The sequence below is a fragment of the Doryrhamphus excisus genome, linkage group LG18 (assembly GCF_037039965.1).
Source record: "Doryrhamphus excisus strain RoL-2023G ecotype Guam linkage group LG18, RoL_Dexc_Guam_v1.1, whole genome shotgun sequence".
NCBI lineage: Eukaryota > Metazoa > Chordata > Actinopteri > Syngnathiformes > Syngnathidae > Doryrhamphus > Doryrhamphus excisus.
In genome coordinates, this window is record NC_136374.1 from 3,937,121 (window position 1) to 3,959,410 (window position 22,290).

The 22,290-nt window shown below is 42.0% G+C and overlaps 2 protein-coding genes across 4 annotated transcripts in view; one reads left to right on the plus strand and one right to left on the minus strand.

Moving 5' to 3' along the window:
* rbpjl (recombination signal binding protein for immunoglobulin kappa J region-like) lies at window positions 1-14,495 on the minus strand. 3 transcript variants are annotated; one of them, XM_058055567.2, is made up of 12 exons: window positions 14,316-14,495; window positions 12,419-12,506; window positions 10,439-10,546; window positions 10,290-10,360; window positions 10,107-10,204; window positions 8,077-8,263; window positions 7,870-8,007; window positions 7,284-7,396; window positions 5,951-6,091; window positions 5,735-5,890; window positions 5,560-5,663; window positions 1-412 (listed from the first exon to the last, which is right to left on the minus strand). In XM_058055567.2, exons 1-12 carry the CDS (start codon window positions 14,350-14,352, stop codon window positions 133-135), a joined length of 1,521 nt encoding a protein of 506 aa, XP_057911550.2. In that variant the 5' UTR covers window positions 14,353-14,495; the 3' UTR covers window positions 1-132. The 3 variants fall into 3 exon arrangements, with proteins under 3 accessions (XP_057911550.2, XP_057911547.2, XP_057911549.2); XM_058055564.2 differs by having other exon boundaries at window positions 1-444; window positions 14,316-14,494; XM_058055566.2 differs by having other exon boundaries at window positions 1-444; window positions 10,107-10,201; window positions 14,316-14,493.
* matn4 (matrilin 4) overlaps window positions 12,302-22,290 on the plus strand; it is a 20,259-nt gene continuing 10,270 nt past the window's right edge. Inside the window, exons 1-6 of the mRNA XM_058055563.2 lie at window positions 12,302-12,447; window positions 19,849-19,940; window positions 20,341-20,516; window positions 20,588-20,746; window positions 20,876-21,107; window positions 21,607-21,729. Coding sequence (XP_057911546.2) covers window positions 19,859-19,940; window positions 20,341-20,516; window positions 20,588-20,746; window positions 20,876-21,107; window positions 21,607-21,729 — 772 coding nt within the window. The 5' untranslated portion in view covers window positions 12,302-12,447; window positions 19,849-19,858. The remainder of the gene's footprint in view (window positions 12,448-19,848; window positions 19,941-20,340; window positions 20,517-20,587; window positions 20,747-20,875; window positions 21,108-21,606; window positions 21,730-22,290) is intronic.

Below are 22,290 nucleotides of genomic sequence, written 5' to 3' on the forward strand. Positions count from 1 at the left end.
TGAATGCCAGAGGATGTGATGACATCACAATATTTATTGGTGTCCATCATCGGTACAGTCAGACGTTAATGATGTGATGACAGGAAGTTGAGAGGCGGTCTTTGACGTTGACATGGTGGCGAGACGAGGATGTTATGGATCTACGTTTGCATGAAAAGATGAAAGTTGGCTCTGGTGAACTCCTCGTGGATGCTCTCCAGCAGGACGTCGTCTTCTCGCTCCGCCTCGCCCGCACTGTCCCTCGTACTTCCCACTGTCCTGAGCCCACGTTCGTGGAGGGGCGCCTGGAGCTCGGGCGTGTACGTGAACGTGAAGGACGTGCGGTAGAGGACGCCATCCGGACGGAGTAGGGACACAGGCACAGTGACCACACGACGCCGATGTTGCTGGCCGCCACTGAAGACTGAAACGTCTGGGACCACGCAAAGCAGAGACTTGGGACATCTGACGAGAGGCAGAAGACAACATCACACGGAGGAACACACTCATCCACAGCTGTCCTTCAAAGACTACTACGATGGATGTCATGGATGGGGACATATGAGACAAAACACCAGACAAAACGTGATGAAATATGACACAAATCGTGAGATGAAGCAGGAGATGGAACAGACAAATCAAGAGCTGAAACATGAGATGAATCATGAGATGACACACACGATGAAACATGAGATGAATCACGAGATGAATCACACAATGAAACATGAGATGAATCATGAGATGACACACACGATGAAACATGAGATGAATCACGAGATGAATCACACAATGAAACATGAGATGAATCACACGATGAAACATGAGATGAATCACGAGATGAATCACACGATGAAACATGAGATGAATCACGAGATGAATCACACGATGAAACATGAGATGAATCACGAGATGAATCACACGATGAAACATGAGATGAATAATGAGATGAATCACACGATGAAACATGAGATGAATCATGAGATGAATCACACGATGAAACATGAGATGAATCACGAGATGAATCACATGATGAAACATGAGATGAATCACGAGATGAATCACACGATGAAACATTACATGAATCACAAGACGAATCACACAATGAAACATGAGATGAATCATGAGATGAATCTCATGATGAAACATGAGATGAATCATAAGATGAATCACACGATGAAACATGAGATGAATCATGAGATGAATCACACGATGAAACATGAGATGAGTCACGAGATGAATCACATGATGAAACATGAGATGAATCACGAGATGAATCACACGATGAAACATTACATGAATCACAAGACGAATCACACAATGAAACATGAGATGAATCATGAGATGAATCTCATGATGAAACACGAGATGAATCATGAGATGAATCACACGATGAAACATGAGATGAATCACACGATGAAACATGAGATGAATCATAAGACAAATCACACGATGAAACATGAGATGAATCATGAGATGAATCATGAGATGAATCACATGGTAAAACATGAGATGAATCATGAGATGAATCACATGGTGAAACATGAGATGAATCACAAGACGAATCACACGATGAAACATGAGATGAATCACAAGATGAATCACATAAAACACAAGATGAAAAATTTGTTGAATCATAAGACAACTCATGAGAGGAAATATGACATGAATCACAAGATGAAACATGAAAATCAGAATCAGAATCAGAAAAGGTTTATTGCCATGTATGATCAAACACATACTAGGAATTTGTTTTGGTATAGCAGGTGCAGACACATCTATTAAAAAAGAATGAAAAATACAAAATATGAAAATACAAAATATACAGAATAACAGTATAAATATATGTACACAGGCTGTTTTTTGTTTGTTATTCCGGAAAAGAATCATGAATCGATTTGTGAGATGAAACATGAGCAAAGAACAAGATTGAATGTGAGACGAAATATGAGACAAATCATGAAATTAAACATGCGACAAAAAATAAGAATCATGAGTCAAAGCATGAGACAAATTATGAGACAAGGCACAAGACAAATCATTAGAAAAAACATGAGATGAAACAGAGTAGGAATCATGGGATGAAACATGAGAGAAATCATAAAAACAATGTGACAAATTGCGAGATGAAACATGAGGAATCATGAGACGAATCATGAGACAAGACATGAGACAAATCATAAGACAAAACATGAGATGAAACATGAGACAAAACATGAAAACCATGTGATAAATTGTGAGATGAAACATGATAAATTATGAGATGAAACATGAGGAATTATGAGACAAATCATAGGACAAAGCATGAGATGAAACAAGAGACAAGACCTGAGATGAATCATTAGAAAAAACATGAAATGACACATGATAGGAGTCATCGGGTGAAACATGAGACAAATCATGAAAGTGAAACATAAGACAAAACATAAGAATCATGAGACCAGACATTAGACAAATCCTAAGACAAAACATGAGATGAAACATGAGACTAAACATGAACACTATGTGATAAATTGTGAGATGAATCATGAGACAAGACATGAGACAAAACATGAAAGTCATGTGATAAATTGTGAGATGAAACATGAGGAATCATGAGATGAATCATGAGACAAGACATGAGATGAATCATAAGACAAAACGAGATGAATCATAAGACAAAACATGAGATGAAACACGAGACAAAACATGAACACCATGTGATAAATTGTGAGATGCAACATGAGGAATCATGAGACAAGAGAAAACAAACATGAGATGAAAGATGAATGGTGAGACGAAAGACAAGACGGCTCATTTGAGAGGTTTTGAAGGTATAGCTAGGTCAGGGGTCGGCAACCTTTACTATGAAAAGAGCCATTTTACCCAATGCCCACTGAAGAAAAATAGCCTGGAGCCGCAAAACATATAGTATGTTTAAAACAACATTGGAGGGAATTTGGGGGTATCAAAGTAGTTCAGATAAGAAAAGACGAGTTGGAGTACTCTTGCTAGTATTGGAGATAAACTTACATAAATGGATGTGTAAACTACTGTAAACGTAAAAACAAGTTCCCATGCCGCTGTTTTTAAATTATCTCGAATTTATTTTTTAGATTTGTAGGTAAGTATTACTTGTTTTTCTTCATGTACTGAACTGGATAGCAGTCAGAACTCACTCAGGATGCATTCATGGTCTCAGACAAAGTTGGATTTTTTAAAACTCATTACAAAAGACGTGCATTTTCCCCACTCGGGTGTTAAAAATATTCAAGCATCGCAAAGGGAGCCACAATAAAGAGTCTGAAGAGCCACATGCGGCTCTGGAGCCGCAGGTTGCTGACCCCTGAGCTAGGTAAAGCCTAAAACCGGTAACCTATACCTATATCGTCTTTTATACTTCCATAAATATCAACATTTCAAGGTGAAGACACGATGATGATACAGGCCACGATACGTCTCAGACTGCACGTCTGCTGTATTTTATAGAGATTCCGCCATAAAGTCCAAATGAGTGTGTTTGGAATGCGGCTGGGATAATTGAAGCCCGACTCCGACCTGCTGGCTGACATTGTGAAAAGGAAACGCTCCAGACTGTTACTTGATATTCAGGCCAACTTTGATGGTGGTCTACTGACACCAGCAATACTTTCACTTTCTGTGTGTGTTACAGCAGCAGGCTGATGGAGACAAAACATGAGATGAAACATGAGATGAAACATGAGATGAAACATGAGATGAAACATGAGATGAAACATGAGACGAAACATGAAGACCATGTGATAAATTGTGAGATGAAACATGAAGAATCATGAGACGAATCACATGACAAGACATGACATGAATCATAAGACAAAACATGAGATGAAACATGAGACAAAAAATGAAAACCATGTTATAATTGTGAGATGAAACATGAGGAATCATGAGACGAATCATGAGACAAGACATGAGACGAATCATTAGAAAAAACATGAGATGAAACATGAGACGAATGATTATAAAAACATGAAATGACACATGATAGGAGTCATGGGGTGAAACATGAGACAAATCATGAAAGTGAAACATAAGACGAAACATAAGAATCATGAGACAAATTATGAGACAATACATAAGACAAATCATGAGGCAAGACATGAGACAAAACATGAGACAAAACATGAAAACCATGTGATAATTGTGAGATGAAACATGAGGAATCATGAGACGAATCATGAGACAAGACATGAGATGAATCATTAGAAAAAACATGAGATGAAACATGGGACGAATCATTAGAAAAAACATGATAGGAGTCATGGAGTGAAACATGAGACAAATCATGAAAGTGAAACATAAGACGACACATAAAAATCATGAGACAAATTATGAGACAAGACATAAGACAAATCATGAGACAAATCATGAGACAAGACATGAGACGAATCATAAGACAAAACATGAGATGAAACAAGAGAGAAAACATGAAAACCACGTGATAATTGTGAGATGAAATACGAGGAATCATGAGACGAATCATAAGACAAAACATGAGACAGGACCTGAGACGAATCATTAGAAAAAACATGAAATGACACGGTGAAACATGAGACAAATCATGAAAGTGAAACATAAGACAAAACATAAGAATCACAAGACAAATTATGAGACAAGACATAAGACGAATCATGAGACAAGACATGAGACAAATCACAAGACAAAACATGAGATGAGACAAAACATAAAAACAATGTGATAATTGTGAGATGAAACATGAGGAATCATGAGACAAATCATAAGACAAAACATGAGATGAAACATGAGACAAAACATGAAAACCATGTGATAATTGTGAGATGAAACATGAGGAATTATGAGATGAATCATGAGACAATACATGAGACGAATCATAAGACAAAACATGAGATGAAACATGAGACAAGACCTGAGACGAATCATTAGAAAAAACATGAAAGTGAAGTGAAGTGAAGACGAAACATAAGAATCATGAGACAAATTACGAGACAAGACATAAGACAAATCATGAGAAGAGACATGAGATGAATCGTAAGACAAAACATGAGACAAAACATGAAAACCATGTCATAATTGTGAGATGAAACATGAGGAATCATGAGACAAATCATGAGACAAAACATGAGATGAAACATGAGACGAATCATTCGAAAAAACATGAAATGACACATGATAGGAGTCATGGGGTGAAACATGAGACAAATCATGAAAGTGAATCATAAGACGAAACATAAGAATCATGAAACCAATTATGAGACAAGACATAAGACAAATCATGAGACAAGACATGAGCTGAATCATTAGACAAAACATGAGACAAAACATGAAAACCATGTCATAATTGTGAGATTAACATGAGGAATCATGAGACGAATCATGAGACAAGACATGAGATGAATCATAAGACAAAACATGAGATCAAACATGAGACGAATCATGAAAGTGAAACATAAGACGAAACATAAGAATCATGAGACAAATCATGAGACAAGACATGAGACGACATGAGGCGTCATGGCATCCTAACGTGTCCTTGACATGTCGTGAACATGTCTGACGTGTTGTGGAAGTCTTTCATGGACTTACTTGAACATGGTCTCGGCCTCGGTGTTTCCAAAGCACACTTTGAGATGAGGGCCAAAGTTTTCTCCGAGGATTTCCAACATGGCGACGTGACCGCCGCCGTTCACCTGTGACAGCAGAAGAGTTGGGTGTGATTGACAGCAGCGAGAACGCTATTGATGTTGTTCATGTTGCTCACATCCAGGCTGCTGACCACCGGGAAAGGACTGATGGGGGTCTGGACACAGACCGCCTCCTGGTTGAAGGTGTAGTCCACCACCTCCACTCCGATGACGGTCCAACACGAGCCGTCATTCAGGACCACCCTGCTAGGGTCTTTGACACTGCAGACGGCCTGATCAGATGGGGGGGGCGTTAAGACTTTCCTCCATTTTGTAGTCAGGGGGACACTAACCTGGTGCACCACGATGGCGTCATTGGACAAACACAAGTAGGCGTGAGGTGTGTCTCTGAACTCCAGGGCACACTTGTGCAGCTGAGAGACGGGTTCGTCCACCTCCAAGATGGCGTGCTGCTTATTGACCTTTCGGATCACCTGGTGGCACCAACGACATGAACCTTCTTCAAGATACCTTCTCCTCCAAAGTAGGCCAAAAGACCACACAAGAACTTTTCATGGAAAACACAACTTCCTGATTGACTGTATATGTACTATATATATTATGCACGTTATATCATCTATATGCAGCCTTTTTAACGCATATGAGCACTTATTCATGTGTAATTTTGCTTTAACATAATCTTTGTGTTAAAACGTTATATTATTCTTAAGTACATACATAATTATATAATGTGTGTAGTTTCGCATAATACGCATTTTCACTATATCCTTTTTGCTGATCACACACTTTCCTGTGGGCTCCCACTGTTGTCATAGTAACCAGACGCCGCCGCTTGTGTGCACGTTTGTGTTTTCGTTTTGAGGTTTCCCTGCTGAGTCGTCATAGCGGCGGGCATCTGCCTCCAGGTGAGGATGCCTGCATGTCAGCAACTTTGGATGATTCCTTTGACGTCAGGTCAACGGGCATATTGACTGACTCTTGGCACGTGTGGTTAGTGCGCAGACCTCACAGCTAGGAGACCAGGGTTCGATTCCACAATCGGCCATCTCTGTGTGGAGTTTGCATGCGTGGGTTTTCTACAGGTACTCTGGTTTCCTCCCACATTCCAAAAACATGCTAGGTTAATTAGCTACTCCAAATTGTCCATAGGTATGAATGTGAGTGTGAATGGTTGTTTGTCTATATGTGCCCTGTGATTGGCTGGCCACCAGTCCAGGGTGTACCCCGCCTCTCGCCCGAAGACTGCTGGGATAGGCTCCAGGACCCCCCGCGACCCTCTTGAGAATAAGCAATAGAAAATGAATGAATGAATGAATGAGTTCTCCTCCTACTTTGTGTGGAAGTGGTAACTTTTTGGCTTCTTATTTTGTCTTTCCCAACCCTCGGCCATCTCTGTGTGGAGTTTGCATGTTCTCCCCGTGCATGCGTGGGTTTTCTCCGGGTACTCCGGTTTCCTCCGACATTCCAAAAACATGCTAGGTTAATTAGCAACTCCAAATTGTCCATAGGTATGAATGTGAGTGTGAATGGTTGTTTGTCTATATGTGCCCTGTGATTGGCTGGCCACCAGTCCAGGGTGTACCCTGCCTCTCGCCTGAAGACAGCTGGGATAGGCTCCAGCACCAAAAGCGGTAGAAAATGAATGAATGTGTGTGTGTGTGTTACCATGGGGGGCAGAGTGACTCCAGACTCGGTGCACACAAGTTGGACCACACAACCGTAACACACCAATCCTTCGCTCAGCACAAAATCGCCTCGGTCAGCACGTGGCTCCTCCACTACACACACACACACACATAAATATATATATAAGCTCTTCATCTATCATCAGCTTTACAAAAAGCAGGTGTGTGTTCTTTACACAAGACATTTCAAGACATTTTGGTGGACTTTCTTAGCAGCATTGCGGTGGCGTGCACCTCCCCCTTCCCTTTGTTTAATGTGCACGTGCTGGCACGGGTAGGGATGGAGGGGCTGACTGAGGAGTTCTGGTGCTGGGAGGTCCGCGTTTGAGAGTTAAACAAACACACACACACACATCTTTTCCACACGTGTGTGTTGGCCATCCTCTCACACAGGACAGCATTTAGGCTGGGTGGTCAGGAGGGGTGGTCGGGAGCGGTGGGGGTGGGGGCAGGTGATATCAGGAAGTGCCGATGCTGACAAAGATGTTCCCAGAGTGCATTGCAGAAGACCTTCACTGCTTAAGACTCAACACTGTGTGCGTGTGTGTGTGGGTATGTGTGTGTACCCAACGTGATGGTGAAGGCTGTCCACTGTCTGGCGCTGGCGATGAAGGCTGTGCCCTCCACGGCAAGGTATCGCGTGCTGACCGTCTGTGAGCGAAGACGGTTGAACAACGCCACTCGCGAGCAGGCTGAAATACACACTGAAACGCACACACACACAGTGAGGATGGTGAAAGGGTGTGGAGATAAAAGAACAAGCGAGAACGCACAGTCAGCGTTCTTCATGGACTGTCTCTTCTGAGACGGTTTGGAGATTACTTTGATGAGGCGGCTGTGGAAGGCGCCTACTTCCTGTCTACTACTTCCTGTCTGCGTGAAGATCTGCAGCAGAAGGCGGAAGTGTTTCCGCTTGTCCTGATCCGAGATGAACAGCGACTTGGCGCAAGCGAACATCCTCTGCAGGCGCACAGAGAGCGATTCGTGAGACAGCACAAACGATTTGCACAAAACAGCACAAATGTAGCACAAAGGATTTTGACAATTTTTGTAAAAAAAAATCTGTTAAATATTCTGTAAAAACAGCACAAGCAATCATTTAATTGTCACGAAAAAGCACAAATGAAGAGGAAACAAAGAATGTCGGTGGGCTGATTATGTCATTTTAACTTCAAATCTAACTTAAATCTTTAACTTAAAAAGTATGTAGTACAAATAGTAAGTAAAAGTACAAATTATTTTTTTTGCCCTAAAAGGCAGCACAAACAATGAAACTATTTGATTTAACTATAAAATAATCTCTAATAAACGAAAACAGCACAAATGATAATTCTATTTGCACAAAACAGCACAAACGATTGTGTCTATTTTTGTGTCATTTGGAGAAAATAGTTGGTTGTGTCAACTTTGATTGACCTAGAAAATAATCTCCAATAACACAAAAACAAAAACAGCACAAACAATAATTTGATTTACCCAAAACAGCAAAAACATAGCACAAACGATTCTATTTTTGTTTCATTTGGAGAAAATGGTTGGTTGCGTTAACTTGGATTGACCTAGAAAATAATCTCCAATAACACAAAAACAAAAAAACAAACAAAAAAATAAAAACAGCACAAATGATCATTTGCACAAAACAGCACAAACGATTGTGTCTATTTTTGTGTCATTTGGAGAAAATGGTTGGTTGCGTCAACTTCGATTGACCGAGAAAATAATCTCCAATAACAAAAAAGCAAACAAAAAAAATGAAAACAGCACAAATGATAATTTGCACAAAACAGCACAAACGATTGTGTCTATTGTTGTTTCATTTGGAGAAAATGGTTGGTTGCGTCAACTTTGATTGTCATTTTCTACTGCTTTTCCTCACGAGGGTCGCGGGGGTGCTGGAGCCTATCCCAGCTGTCTTCGGGCGAGAGGCGGGGTACACCCTGGACTGGTGGCCAGCCAATCACAGGGCACATATAGACAAACAACCATTCACACTCACATTCATACCAATGGACAATTTGGAGTGGCCAATTAACCTAGCATGTTTTCGGAATGTGGGAGGAAACCGGAGTACCCGGAGAAAACCCACGCATGCACGGGGAGAACATGCAAACTCCACACAGAGATGGCTGAGGGTGGGAATTGAACCATGGTCTCCTAGCTAACCACTAGACCGCCGTGCCGCCCAAAAACAAACAAAAAAATAAAAACAGCACAAATGATAGTTTGCACAAAACAGCACAAACAATTGTGTTCTTTTTAATTGTGGTAATTGTTTTTAATTCTGTAAAGCACTTTGTGTTGCATGTCCTTGCGGGAAAAATGCTCTACAAATAAAGTTGATTTGATTTGAACTCAAAAACAGCACAAAGAATAATTTTATTTGCACAAACGATTCTCTCTATTTTAGTTTCCTTTTGAGAAAACGGTTGGCTGGTTCAACTTTGATTGACCTCTAAAATAATCTCTCCGGATTGAGAAACAAAAACAGCACAAATGTAAATATATACCAGAGTTTTGCGCTTGGGCGAGTTTGACAAGGCAGAGGCCACAGGTCATGTGACACGTCTTGAAAAGGGGACAGGTACGGAATACTTCCATCTGTACTTCAGTAAGTACACTGTGTACACTTACTTTCCGAGTGCACCAAGTGTGTGAGCATCAGGCTGACCCAAATCCACCGAATGAGTCGATCATAGCACATAATAGGATCGTTGTGGTGTCAGTACTATGTCAGCCACTAGGGGGCTCATTTCGTGTAGTTGGGCATTGTTATGATGTGCTGTGATGTATTAAGCAGGCTCACCCTGTCGCTCAGCAGGTCAAAGGTGAGTTTGAAGGTGTCGTTGTGGGTGTGAGCGGAGGCATCCACACACATGTAGCTGCACAGGTCGGCGCCCCCTGCTGGGCACACCAGGAAGTGAAAGAAAAGAACCGTCTCTTGAGACTGAGATCAGGTCACCTCCTAGTGGTAGAAGGTGGTGCTCACCTGCCAGGTGGTCGTACAGGAGCCTCCAAGCGTGGCCGATGATGTAAACACATGGAGGCGGGCAGAAGAACCTGAAGCATAACACATCGGTGAAGGTTCAGGACAGCCACACCACGTGTTCGCCTCTGGATGGTCCTTGGCGTGCAAACCTCTTCTCGTTGCCGTAGGACTTTTGAGCAACTTTGGCGTGCAGGATGACCACACATTGGTCGCCTCCTCTGCTCGCTGCCAAAGACGGACAGGTCGACTGGGTTCTCCTGATTGGACGAGAGGGAAAGCAGTCACACACCTTCTATACAAGATGTTGCAGTGTGTTCTTTTGTGAGGTCAAAGGTCACTGATTTTGGCCCTTAGAGAAGTGTTTTTCTACACCACACTCCTCCAAGCATGCATTTACTGTCCAGAAAAGAACGCTCTCCATTTTGGACTTCACACACACACACACACACACACACACGCACACACACACACACACACACTTATTGTGTTCACAGCGTTTCTTTGAAGATGCTAAAAGTCCACACTGGATCATGAGAACATTCCTGAACACACACACGCGCACGCACACACACAGGCTCCTACATGACCTTTGACCTTGTGCAACAGCACATGCATTCTTACTTGATGGGATACATTTAGTGCATGAAGTGTGTGTGTGTGTGTGTGTGTCTCACCAGGGTGTCAGCAGTCGTCCAAATTAGCCCTTCCCCTAGTGAAGGGTCAGAGGTCATTGTGACCTTGTGGTCTTTGAAAGTGTAACCCCCACTCTGTACCTGCTGATGTTTTACATTCTGTAAAATCATTCCTGATTTTTGCCTGCCAGGTCCTGATATAAAAGTGCTATGACCTTATTAACTTGCATTGTGCACAGATTATGAGCACTAGACTACAGACCACCTACAAAGCGGGGGCGGGGGTGGGGGCACAGGTGACCCAGGACCAGAAAAGACAAGGGGGTGGGACAAGGCTCCAACATTAAGTGTTGTTGTTACGACATGGTCATTGCGTCTTTTCCACTACTGACTTTCTTCAGGCTTCTGATTGGCTTAAATCAGGGGTCTCAAACACGCGGCCTGCAGGACACTAGTTTGAGGCTCCCGCCTTGATATGAAAATTTAATATTAGTGCGGCCTGCGCAAGTTTGATATGGATGCTGTATGGTATCATGTACCCAGAATTTTTTTTTTACATTTGATTAATGTTCATGTTAAAGGTTAAATAACTGTTAATAGTAATCCTCCCTATCCGTGTGGAAGTGGTAAGTTTTTGGCTATTTAAGTTTAAAGGAAATAACTTGAAGGCTACCGTTTAGGTCGCTAGCGCTCTAGTTTGCGAGTTAGCATGTGTCTCAAGACCCTGCAGTTGCGCAATATGTTGTAAATAAAGAGTATAAATGTGACTATAGTCGTGTTTTGTCATGTCTACAGGGCTCTAATAATGCTTTGTTCATTTTAATCTGGAAAAAATAATTTGTCTACCCACCAACTATATGTGGTTTCTTAAGTTTTTATTTGCTGTTTTATTTTTATTATTATTATTATATTTATTTATTACTGATTGATTGATTTTCTTTATTCTTGATTTGTTTATTTATTTTTCATCTTATTTTGTGTAGAAAAATAAAAATTAAGATATTTGAGAACAGTGGAATGTTTTATCAGAGCTTTTCTTGTAGAAAATCGGAACCAAAGCAAAGTTTATTCATTTTTCTGTTTTTAATAAATACGTTTTTTTTTTTTGGAAAACCTGATGCGGCCCAGTCTCACCCAGACCCAAGCTCCAGTGGCCCCCAGGGAAATTTAGTTTGAGGCCCCTGGCTTAAATGTTTTCCCACTACGAGGTTTTGTCCTCCGAAAGTACTCTTAGAAAGTATTCTTTCTAAAAAAAAAAAAGTCAGATTCATGTCCAAATATCAAAGTTCACGAGTTGGCAGTTTTTTTTCCTTCTGTGGGAGTTAGGGAGGGTGGGCTGTTATAGCCGCCTGCCACCCCCCCCACCACCTCATTCCAGCACACAGCAGCATTGAGCACACAAGCAAAGCGGCTTGGATACATCCAACATCCTCACTGGGAACGTGTGTGTGTTTGTGTGTGTGCATCTGCGCAACAGGACATTTCCACACGTCTCACCTGTCCCACTCCGCGTGTCCATCCAGCAGGTGAGTGACTGCCTCAGTAGAACTGGGCTGGAAGCAGGCAAGCTGTTGCTTGGAAGCCTCTGGAATTAAGAAGACATTTAGTGAGTGAGCGGTGTTATATGTTTTATGAAGACAAACAGAGATGATCTGTACTGGAGAAAGACGCTCATATGTTCCATAAACTCTTTCTTACTCTTAAACGTTCATCACTTTAATGAAAGTGGCTTTTAGGAACACACTTAAAATTAGACTGTTGGGTTCACAAGGTCACATGGAGGTGTCCACCTCTGTGGACACAAGCCTGCAGACGCACTACTGATCACCTAATGCAGTGATTTTCAAGCACTGTGCCACGGCACATGGAAAGTTGTCAGGGTGCGTTCTTCTTCGTGGTGTTTTTCTTCTTCTGTTGTTTATTGGCGGTTGGCAAGCAGCTTTCTACACTTTATTCACAAGTGCAGTTTTATTAAAAAAGAAAATATATATCTATGGAGTTTGCATGTTCTCCCCGTGCATGCGTGGGTTTTCTCCAGGTACTCCGGTTTCCTCCCACATTCCAAAAACATGCTAGGTTAATTGGATACTCCAAATTGTCCATAGGTATGAATGTGAGTGTGAATGGTTGTTTGTCTATGTGTGCCCTGTGATTGGCTGGCGACCAGTCTAGGGTGTACCCCGCCTTACGCCCGAAGACAGCTGGGATAGGCTCCAGCACCCCCCGCGACCCTCGTGAGGAAAAAGCGGTAGAAAATGAATGAATGAATATATATCTATATAAAACATGTAAAATATTAGCAAGATTGAATTTGATCTTTTCCTGTTTAAATTTATGGGTAGTTTCTCTGGGTGCGTTCTTTCAGCGCATGCTCAGATATGACGTAACACGCAGATCCAGACGTTTTGCGGTTTTAAAAATGGAGGCGAGGACTAAGTCGGCACTGGACTAAGCAAAGTTTGTTTTTGATTCAAACTAAATTTCAAGACTGGACAAACGAAAAACTGGCAATATGGAGTTATTCCAACAAGTGAAAGAAAAACTTGGGGAAGCCGGCATCACGTGATGTTCATGTTTACATTTTACTGGGCATGCCCTATTGACTATACTGTTTGATTTTCACGGCGTATGTAGACAAGAAATTGGAATATTCCTTTCCATGGATACCATTGTTTCCCGAAAGGTCATTCGGAAAGAGAAAAAGTGGTCATGTAAAAATGTGGCTACTGTGGCGTGTCTGTGGTGTAAAGACTGGCAGAGCAATGTAATATTGGTCTGTGTGGCAACACCTACCTTGTTCCTCCCATAGACTTATTGATGCACGTGTGAGGTCGTGGTGACATTTTGTAACATTTTTGTTATTGGTGTGCCACAAGATTTTTCCAATGTAAAAAACGTGCCGTGGCTCAAAAAAGGTTGAAAAACACTGACCTAATGGACATTTCATGTCCTCTAGCAGTGAGACAGGTAGGACAGAAAGGAGACAGAAAGGAGAGTGTGGGACCTGCATAAGGATAGACGGCGAAGGCTTCCTGTGTTGAAAGTAGCAACGAGACATCTGGTTTCATTCTATCCATGAACAACAAGTGTCTCTTTGTCTCTGAGCGGTTGTCTATCAAACATCTGAGTTGACTCAAACGTCTCATGTCAACCAGGAAACGTTAGCGAGTCCGCTGTTCCTGCCTCCATCACAAGGGGGCGCACTTGTTCCTGACCGGCGTTGGCGCTTATTAGATGACCTTGTCAGGACAGGTGCTGACCTTGTCATGTTGTAGGAAGCGGCATGATTACAGACATTCTAGCTTCAGCGTTCAGCGAAAAGTAAATCATACGTCATTCAGAGAAAAGCTTCACCGGATCCACAAGGACCTTCAAGTTCTGGTCCTCATCCTACCTCTGCATCTGTCTTCCATGACGCCGAGCTCGTCCATCGGCAGAAATGAGGATGCCCGAGTGATCACATGATGACTGACTGCATCGCGGGACGAGAACAAAAACCTATAGATCCCCGCTGTGGTTCTACCAGCTGTAAGAACACGTCTTGCAGTCAAGATGGTCCGATTCTTCTCGCGTGCACGTGATGCTCGCCCCGAACGTCAGGGTGGGTTAGTTCTGGTCCGACAGTCATTCATTAACTTGACCCACAGCAAGTTTGTGTGCACAGCAGGAGCAAACAGATAATCACCTGCTACTTTCTCACGACGTTCCGTCTCCTCAAACCCAACCCAGACAGCAGAAAGTACGACCAACAGGGCTTTGAGTGTTGATTTGTTGTCGCATTCAAGACGCCATGGTCATCATCACCATCTTCCAACATCCCATAATAGTCATCAGGATAGAAAGAGCTCTGCTTTGCGTTGCTTTGTGGGGGTCCTCACAACAAGGCGGTAATTAATCCTAAACAAGTGGGCCTGGTGGATAAGAGGAAGGCAGGAAATGAGCTCTTGGGGCGTCGCCATGGTTACGGTCATAAGATCACCTGCCCAAAACAAACAGGAAGATAAACAAACAATGTTGCATAAGAAACATGTGAAAATAATGATGGGCTGGAATTGAACAACGGCTATCAATGTGAAGCCCTGCAGACTTACGTAGCATTATTACCGACTCACTACTGCCCCTTAAGGAACACAGTGGTATTACAAGACATTCATTATTGATGTCATTTGGCACACTTGCATACTTACACTTAGCTTAAGTCAGGGGTCTCAAACTCAATTTACTTGGGGGCCACTGGAGCTAGGGTCTGGGTGAGACTGGGCCGCATCAGGTTCCCCCCCCCAAAAAACACATTTATTAAAAACAGAAAAATATACAAACTTTTTCAGTGCTTTGGTTCAGATTTTCTACAAGAAAAGCTGTGATAAAACATTCCACTGTTCTCAAATATCTTACTTTTTATTTTTCCACACAAAATAAGATGAAAAATAAATAAACAAATCAAGAATAAAGAAAATCAATCAATCAGTAATAAATAAATATAATAATAATAATAAAACGGCAAATAATAAAAACTTAAGAAACCACATATAGTTGGTGGGTAGACAAATGATTTTTTTCAGATTAAAATGAACAAAGCATTATTAGAGCCCTGTAGACATGACAAAACACGACTATAGTCACATTTATACTCTTTTTATTTACAACATATTGCGCAACTGCAGGGTCTTGAGACACATGCTAACTCGCAAACTAGAGAGCTAGTGACCTAAACGCTAGCCTTCAAGTTATTTCCTTTAAACTTAAATAGCCAAAAACTTGCCACTTCCACACGGATAGGGAGGATAACTTTTAACAGTTATTTAACCTTTAACATGAACATTAATCAAACGTAATAATTTTTTCTGGGTACATGATATCATACGGCATCCATATCAAACTTGCGCGGGCCGCACTAACATTAAACTTTCATATCAAGGCGGGGGCCTCAAACTCGTGTCCTGCGGGCCACATTTGGCCCGTGGGCCGTGTGTTTGAGACCCCTGGCTTAAGTGTATATGTAGTATTCTGTCCAGTAAGCATCAGTGATGACACAAAACATTGATGACATGTCCGACATGAGAAAAGGAATTTTACTCCCATTTCATGTGGAAGTGGTACGTTTTTGGCTTCTCATTTTTCTTAAGTTTAGGAAAAAATAAAAAATGAGGCTAACTAGTCAGTGCAAAAGCATGCTAGGGGGTGTTATTTTATGTCTATATAGGTCTAATATTGTAGAAAATGTATTTAGAAAACCATAACCAGTTTTCCATTCTTGAAAAAATCAGTAACTGTTACATTTGTTCACTTCCTGCTTTCCATAATGCAGTTTAATTAAGTTTTGTTTTTTTTAAATAATGCACCTCATACCAAAGTGCATTGGCTAAGATGTGCATTGTTTGAGGTCCTTATTCAATCCATTCCATAGTTTGACCCTGCAGTTGCGCAATATGTTGTAAATAAAAAGAGTATAAATGTGACTATAGTCGTGTTTTGTCATGTCTACAGGGCTCTAATAATGCTTTGTTCATTTTAATCTGAAAAAAACAATTTGTCTACCCACCAACTATATGTGGTTTCTTAAGTTTTTATTATTTGCCGTTTTATTATTATTATATTTATTTATTACTGATTTATTCTTGACTTGTTTATTTATTTTTCATCTTATTTTGTGTAAAAAAATAAAAATTAAGATATTTGAATATGAAATATATATGAATTATATATATAAATATTATATAAGATATTTAAATTAAGATATTTATCAGAGCTTTTCTTATAGAAAATCGGAACCAAAGCAAAGTGTTTTTAATAAATGCGTTTTTTTTTTTTGAAAACCTGATGCGGCCCAGTCTCACCCAGACCCGAGCTCCAGTGGCCCCCAGGTAAATTGAGTTTGAGACCCCTGTGGTACGGTTTCACTCCGTCTAAAGAACAATTAGTGGGATTGACTGTAGCCAATTGAAAAAAGTTCCACCGATTGTACCACCTCTCTGGCAGAAATGACCGAAGAAACCGCAACAGAGGTCCACTGGCTTCTAATTGCTTGTAGCTTTTGGAAGAAAAGAATCCGGGGAGGTTGGGAATACTTTGGTCCCAATAAGACTGATGATCCAACCTGCTGATGGGGGTAATGTGTCCCGCAGACACTGCTTGGGTCGGTAGAGTGGATGCGAGCAGGTCTGTAGAAAGAATTAACATACGCCGCTACGTGTTCTTGGCCAGACATTCCTGCTTCCTGTTCTCATACAGTCATTTGGTGGCGCGGGAGGACGTGAAGAAGATCTGTTGCCGTGGCGGCGGCATTGGGGATGAATGCTAAGGTTTGTTTTTAGCGCCCGGATGTGAAACAGACGCCGTCTCGTTTCGCGCTTCGTGCCAACGTCAACAACCCCCTCTGACCTCTGACCCCCGATGAAGCGATTCAGCTTTACGCGTATCCTTATACGTTATACGTTTTACTCCAAGTTGGGCGATTTGTGTGCTAATAATACACTTCATATACGCTTCTGCAAGCAGCCAATCACAAGGGACCACCTGAAAGCTTCTCTAAGAGCATAAATGTACCACTGTGTGTGCGCTCAGCAGGATGGTAGCACATTGGCGTGGGGGGGTACCACAGGAAAGGGGTGTTTAGGAGGGCAGGGAGGCGTTCTAAGACCTCTTTGTGCTTCACACACGTGTCCTATGTCATGAAATGTCTGATCTGAAAGGTGCATACTTCAATCTTCTCTCAGGAAATATGGAAGCTTTTTTAGCAGGAACGTCTCGGCTTCACTTTTTACTTCCTTTAACTGTCCCAAGACCTTTGCCTTGTCATGTATGTATGAAAAGAATATAATATATGAAATGGCCCTCTAGCTGCTAGACTTTGTACAGTGCAGATGAAGAATCTACATATAATGAATGATCAGTTTCTCAATAGTATTTCATAGGCCTGTTATGATAATCGATACATGTATTAATCGAATAATTACATTTTTTTTTTAAATAATTTTGCCGGCCTCTGGATGACAAGAGGGCTCGCTCTGCATGTGTCTGTGCACATTGGTTGTATATATTCAGCCTGTCCCACTACATGGAAGCGGGGCTACCAGTGAGTGCATGCATGGACAAGACAAGGCCTATTTTTGTTTTTATGATTTTGATTTTTATTAAAGTGCAAAGTTTTGCTCAAAGAGACTGATAGTCCATCTTATTTTGGTAATGGTAATGGTTTTATTTAATTTGAACATGCATCAGATTAATTGAGCGCATCCCATAATCAGTTCACAGTTCCACATGTCCAAAAGGAGTAGGAAGAAGCAAAGCTTATTAAATCCTACCCCTCCATCTGGTACTTTTACAACCAGTCAAAATATTTGCCCACCCCTGCCATAATGGGTACCATAGTAAGTGTCAATATAGTGATATATATAGCACATCATGACTGGTTCAAGACTCTTCATCCTTGTATTTAGCAAACATCAACTGCTTGTATTGTTTCTTGAATTGGCTCATCGTTGTGCATTGTTTGATTTCCTTACTCAATCCATTCCATAGTTTGATTCCACATACTGAAATGCTATGGCTAGCATAACGTAGTCCTAGCATAGAAGTGTTCCAAATGTACTTCTTCCCTGAGATCATATTTCTACTCTCTTGTAGAGAAATATTGGATGATATTTTTAGCTAATTGGTTATTTTTAGCCTTATGCATTATTTTAGCTGTTTGAAGATGAACTATATCAGCAAGTTGAAGTATTTGTGATTTTAGAAATAAGGAGTTAGTATGTTCTCTGTAGGCGGCATTATGAATTATCCTTACTGACCTTTTTTGCAGTACATTTAGCGAGTGAAGATTGCTTTTATAGTTATTAGCCCATATTTCCACACAATAAGTAAGATATGGTAGAACCAGAGAGCAATAAAGAGTGTGGAGTGATTTCTGATTGAGAACAAATTTTGCTTTGTTCAATATTGAAATATTTCTGGCCACCTTATGTTGTATATTTGTAATATGAGGTTTCCAGCTCATATTTTCATCTATTGTGATCCCCAGAAATTTATTTTTGTTTACCCTTTCAATGTCTACACCGTCTATTTGTATTTGTCCTTTCTGCTGTTACCAAACAGCATGATTTTAGTTTTACTTAGGTTCAAGGACAATCTATTATTATTATTATTTTCATTGAGTTGTTTTGTTTGTTTTGGTAATTTATGTTTGTTTTATTTATTTAAATATTAACAAAAATTTGTCGCCGTGACAGGGGTAGTAAAATATTTTGGCCCCCCCAGTGGGGGCATCTCAGAAAGTAATTGAGAATCATTGCACTACACTGGTTTGTCTAGTTTGTAATAGATGGATGGATACGATGTGAATATTTCGCTATACCTGGACTACATAAACAAATCAATATTGGACCCAGGATATTTTAGAAACTTGAACGCCCCATCAGGACTCTAAGCTCTGGGTAGTTAGTCAGCTTTGAGCAAAATCAGATCCAAATGTTTTGCCAGAACTGAGGGGGCGGGCAGGAAGCAGGAGTGAAGGCCACGGAAGACAATCTGACGCAGAGACGCATTCATCATTAAAGCCACCGGTTCTCCTGACGAGACGCAGACCTCCCATTAGCAGGATCCTCCGTGTGTCTTCTTCCAGGTGTTTTGAGTTTTTTTTTGTTTTACTAGGAGGCGGAATTGGAATGCCCCTCTAGAACACGCTTCGCCATCGCTATTATTATAACCTGACAAACACGCTGGAATTCAACCCCAGCCTCTAATCTCTCCTTTAACAGTACTTTGGTTCTGATCGAGACTCAGAGTATATTTTCACGACAACCAGAGGATACAACATGTCCGATCAAAGGACCATTACATAGTAATTACTACTTGTGCGGGTACTACTTGTACTACTACTTTATGCATGTTGTGTTGTGTCTTTCAACATCATTTGTCTTCTCTTCAAGTTGTTGAGTGATGAAGATGACACATCTGGGAGGAGTTCTCACATTGGTGCTTCTCAACATGGCCGCCCTCGCCCTTGCCAGGCCCAAAGCAGGTCAGTCTACAAACACGGCAGTTTGGTCTGTGGCCATCAGCTGAGCGTACACATACACAAACCTGCGTGTGGAGAAAATACTATAAAATACTCCTAATGGTTTGGTCCAGTTGAACAGGCCACAAACAGGTTGGAATGATCTTCTCTGGAATGGTCTTCTCAGGAAGACTGAATAGAAAAGCAGGTGCCTTGTAGGAGTCCAGGAGAAAAATGTGAATGTTTTTTCCATCAAGGGCAGCCTTTTATGTTCTGGGAAAAACTTCCAAATGAGGTTGCAGAGTCCACTCTGAAGTCACCTGTGACTTCCTGTTTGGCTACATAACACAGTCCTCTTGGAGGACGTCATTGTAAGAAGAAAGGGGCGCTGTGACTGCAATCAAATACACATTTTTTCTGTTAGGTCTGGAGCAGAAGTGCAAGTCTGGTCCGGTGGACCTGGTCTTCCTCATCGACAGTTCCCGCAGTGTCCGTCCACATGAGTTTGAGACCATGAGGAAGTTTATGATCAACATCCTGGACACTATGGACATCGGGCTAAATGCCACCAGAGTGGGAGTGGTCCAGTACTCCAGTCAGGTACTTCAATTTCCTCCAAGGTTCTGCTTGGACTTTTCAAGATGAAGACAAGAACGTGTTTGTCTTTTCAGGTCCGCAGTGAGTTCTCCTTAAACACACACAGCACTCTGGCCAACATGGTGGATGCCATCAATGGCATCATCCCGCTCGCCCAGGGCACCATGACGGGTCTCGCCATCCGTTATATCATGAACAATGCCTTCACCCTGCAGGACGGCGACAGGCCCAAGGTATTGTCATGAAGAGTACCTCACCCAACTTCTTCTCCAAGAGGGCCATGTTGGTGCTCCCTACTGCCTCCTGTAGGGAACAAGTACTTCTTAGCTGAGGCTAAATGGAGCCCCCTTATCCTTGTACAGGTCGCCAACGTGGCAGTCATTGTGACGGATGGGCGTCCCCAGGACCGCGTGGCCGAGGTGTCGGCGGAGGCCAGAGAGAAAGGCATTGAGATCTATGCCGTGGGTGTGGCGAGAGCCGACATGGCCTCCCTACGGGCGATGGCGTCACCACCCTTCGAGGACCACGTCTTCCTTGTGGAGTCCTTTGACCTCATTCACCAGTTTGGACTCCAGTTCCAGGACAAATTGTGTGGTGAGACCCAAAAAGATCCACAGTTGTGATCCGTCACATCGCTCCAAATTTCCAGAGCTGAATGAATATTTGCCAGCGCTATGAAGTAAATGTTCATTCATTCATTCATTCATTTTCTACCGCTTTTTCCTCACGAGGGTCGCAGGGGGTGCTGGAGCCTATCCCAGCTGTCTTCGGGCGAGAGGCGGGGTACACCCTGGACTGGTCGCCAGCCAATCACAGGGCACATATAGACAAACAACCATTCACACTCACATTCATACCTATGGACAATTTGGAATGGCCAATTAACCTAGCATGTTTTTGGAATGTGGGAGGATACCGGAGTACCCGGAGAAAACCCACGCATGCACGGGGAGAACATGCAAACTCCACACAGATTGAACCCTGGTCTCCTAGCTGTGAGGTCTGCGCGCTAACCACTAGACCGCCGTGCCGCCCATGAAGTAAATGTATTCTGCTGAAATGTTATGCTTGCTGTCCTTGCTGCATGGTGCAGGTTTGGATCTTTGCGTGGAATCTGAACACGGCTGCGAGCATATCTGTGAAAGTTTTCCTGGTTCCTATCACTGCCTCTGCCTGCCTGGATACACACTCAATGACGACGGGAAGACGTGCACAGGTAAGGATGTTGATGCTCAATAGAGAAACGCATTCCCTTAAAATGCAGGCTGCCTAGGCCAGTGTTTTTCAACGTTTTTTGAGCCACGGCACGTTTTTTTACATTGGAAAAATCTTGTGGCACACCACTAACCAAAAATGTTACAAAATGTTACCACAACCTCACACGTGCATCAATAAGTCTATGGGAGGAACAAGGTAGGTGTTGCCACACGGACCAATATTACATTGCTCTGCCAGTCTTTACACCACAGACACTCCACAGTAGCCACGTTTTTACATCACCACTTTTCCTCTTTCCGAATGACCTTTCGGGAAACAATGGTATCCATGGAAAGGAATATTCCAATCTCTTGTCTACATGCGCCGTGAAAATCAACCAGAATAGTCAATAGGGCATGCCCAGTAAAACGTAAACATCAACATCACGTGATACCGGCTTCCCCGGTATTTCTTTCACTTGTTGGAATAACTCTGTATTGCCAGTTTTTCGTCTGTCCAGTCTTGAAATTTAGTTTGAATGAAAAACAAACTTTGCTTAGTCCAGTGCCGATTGCTGGCC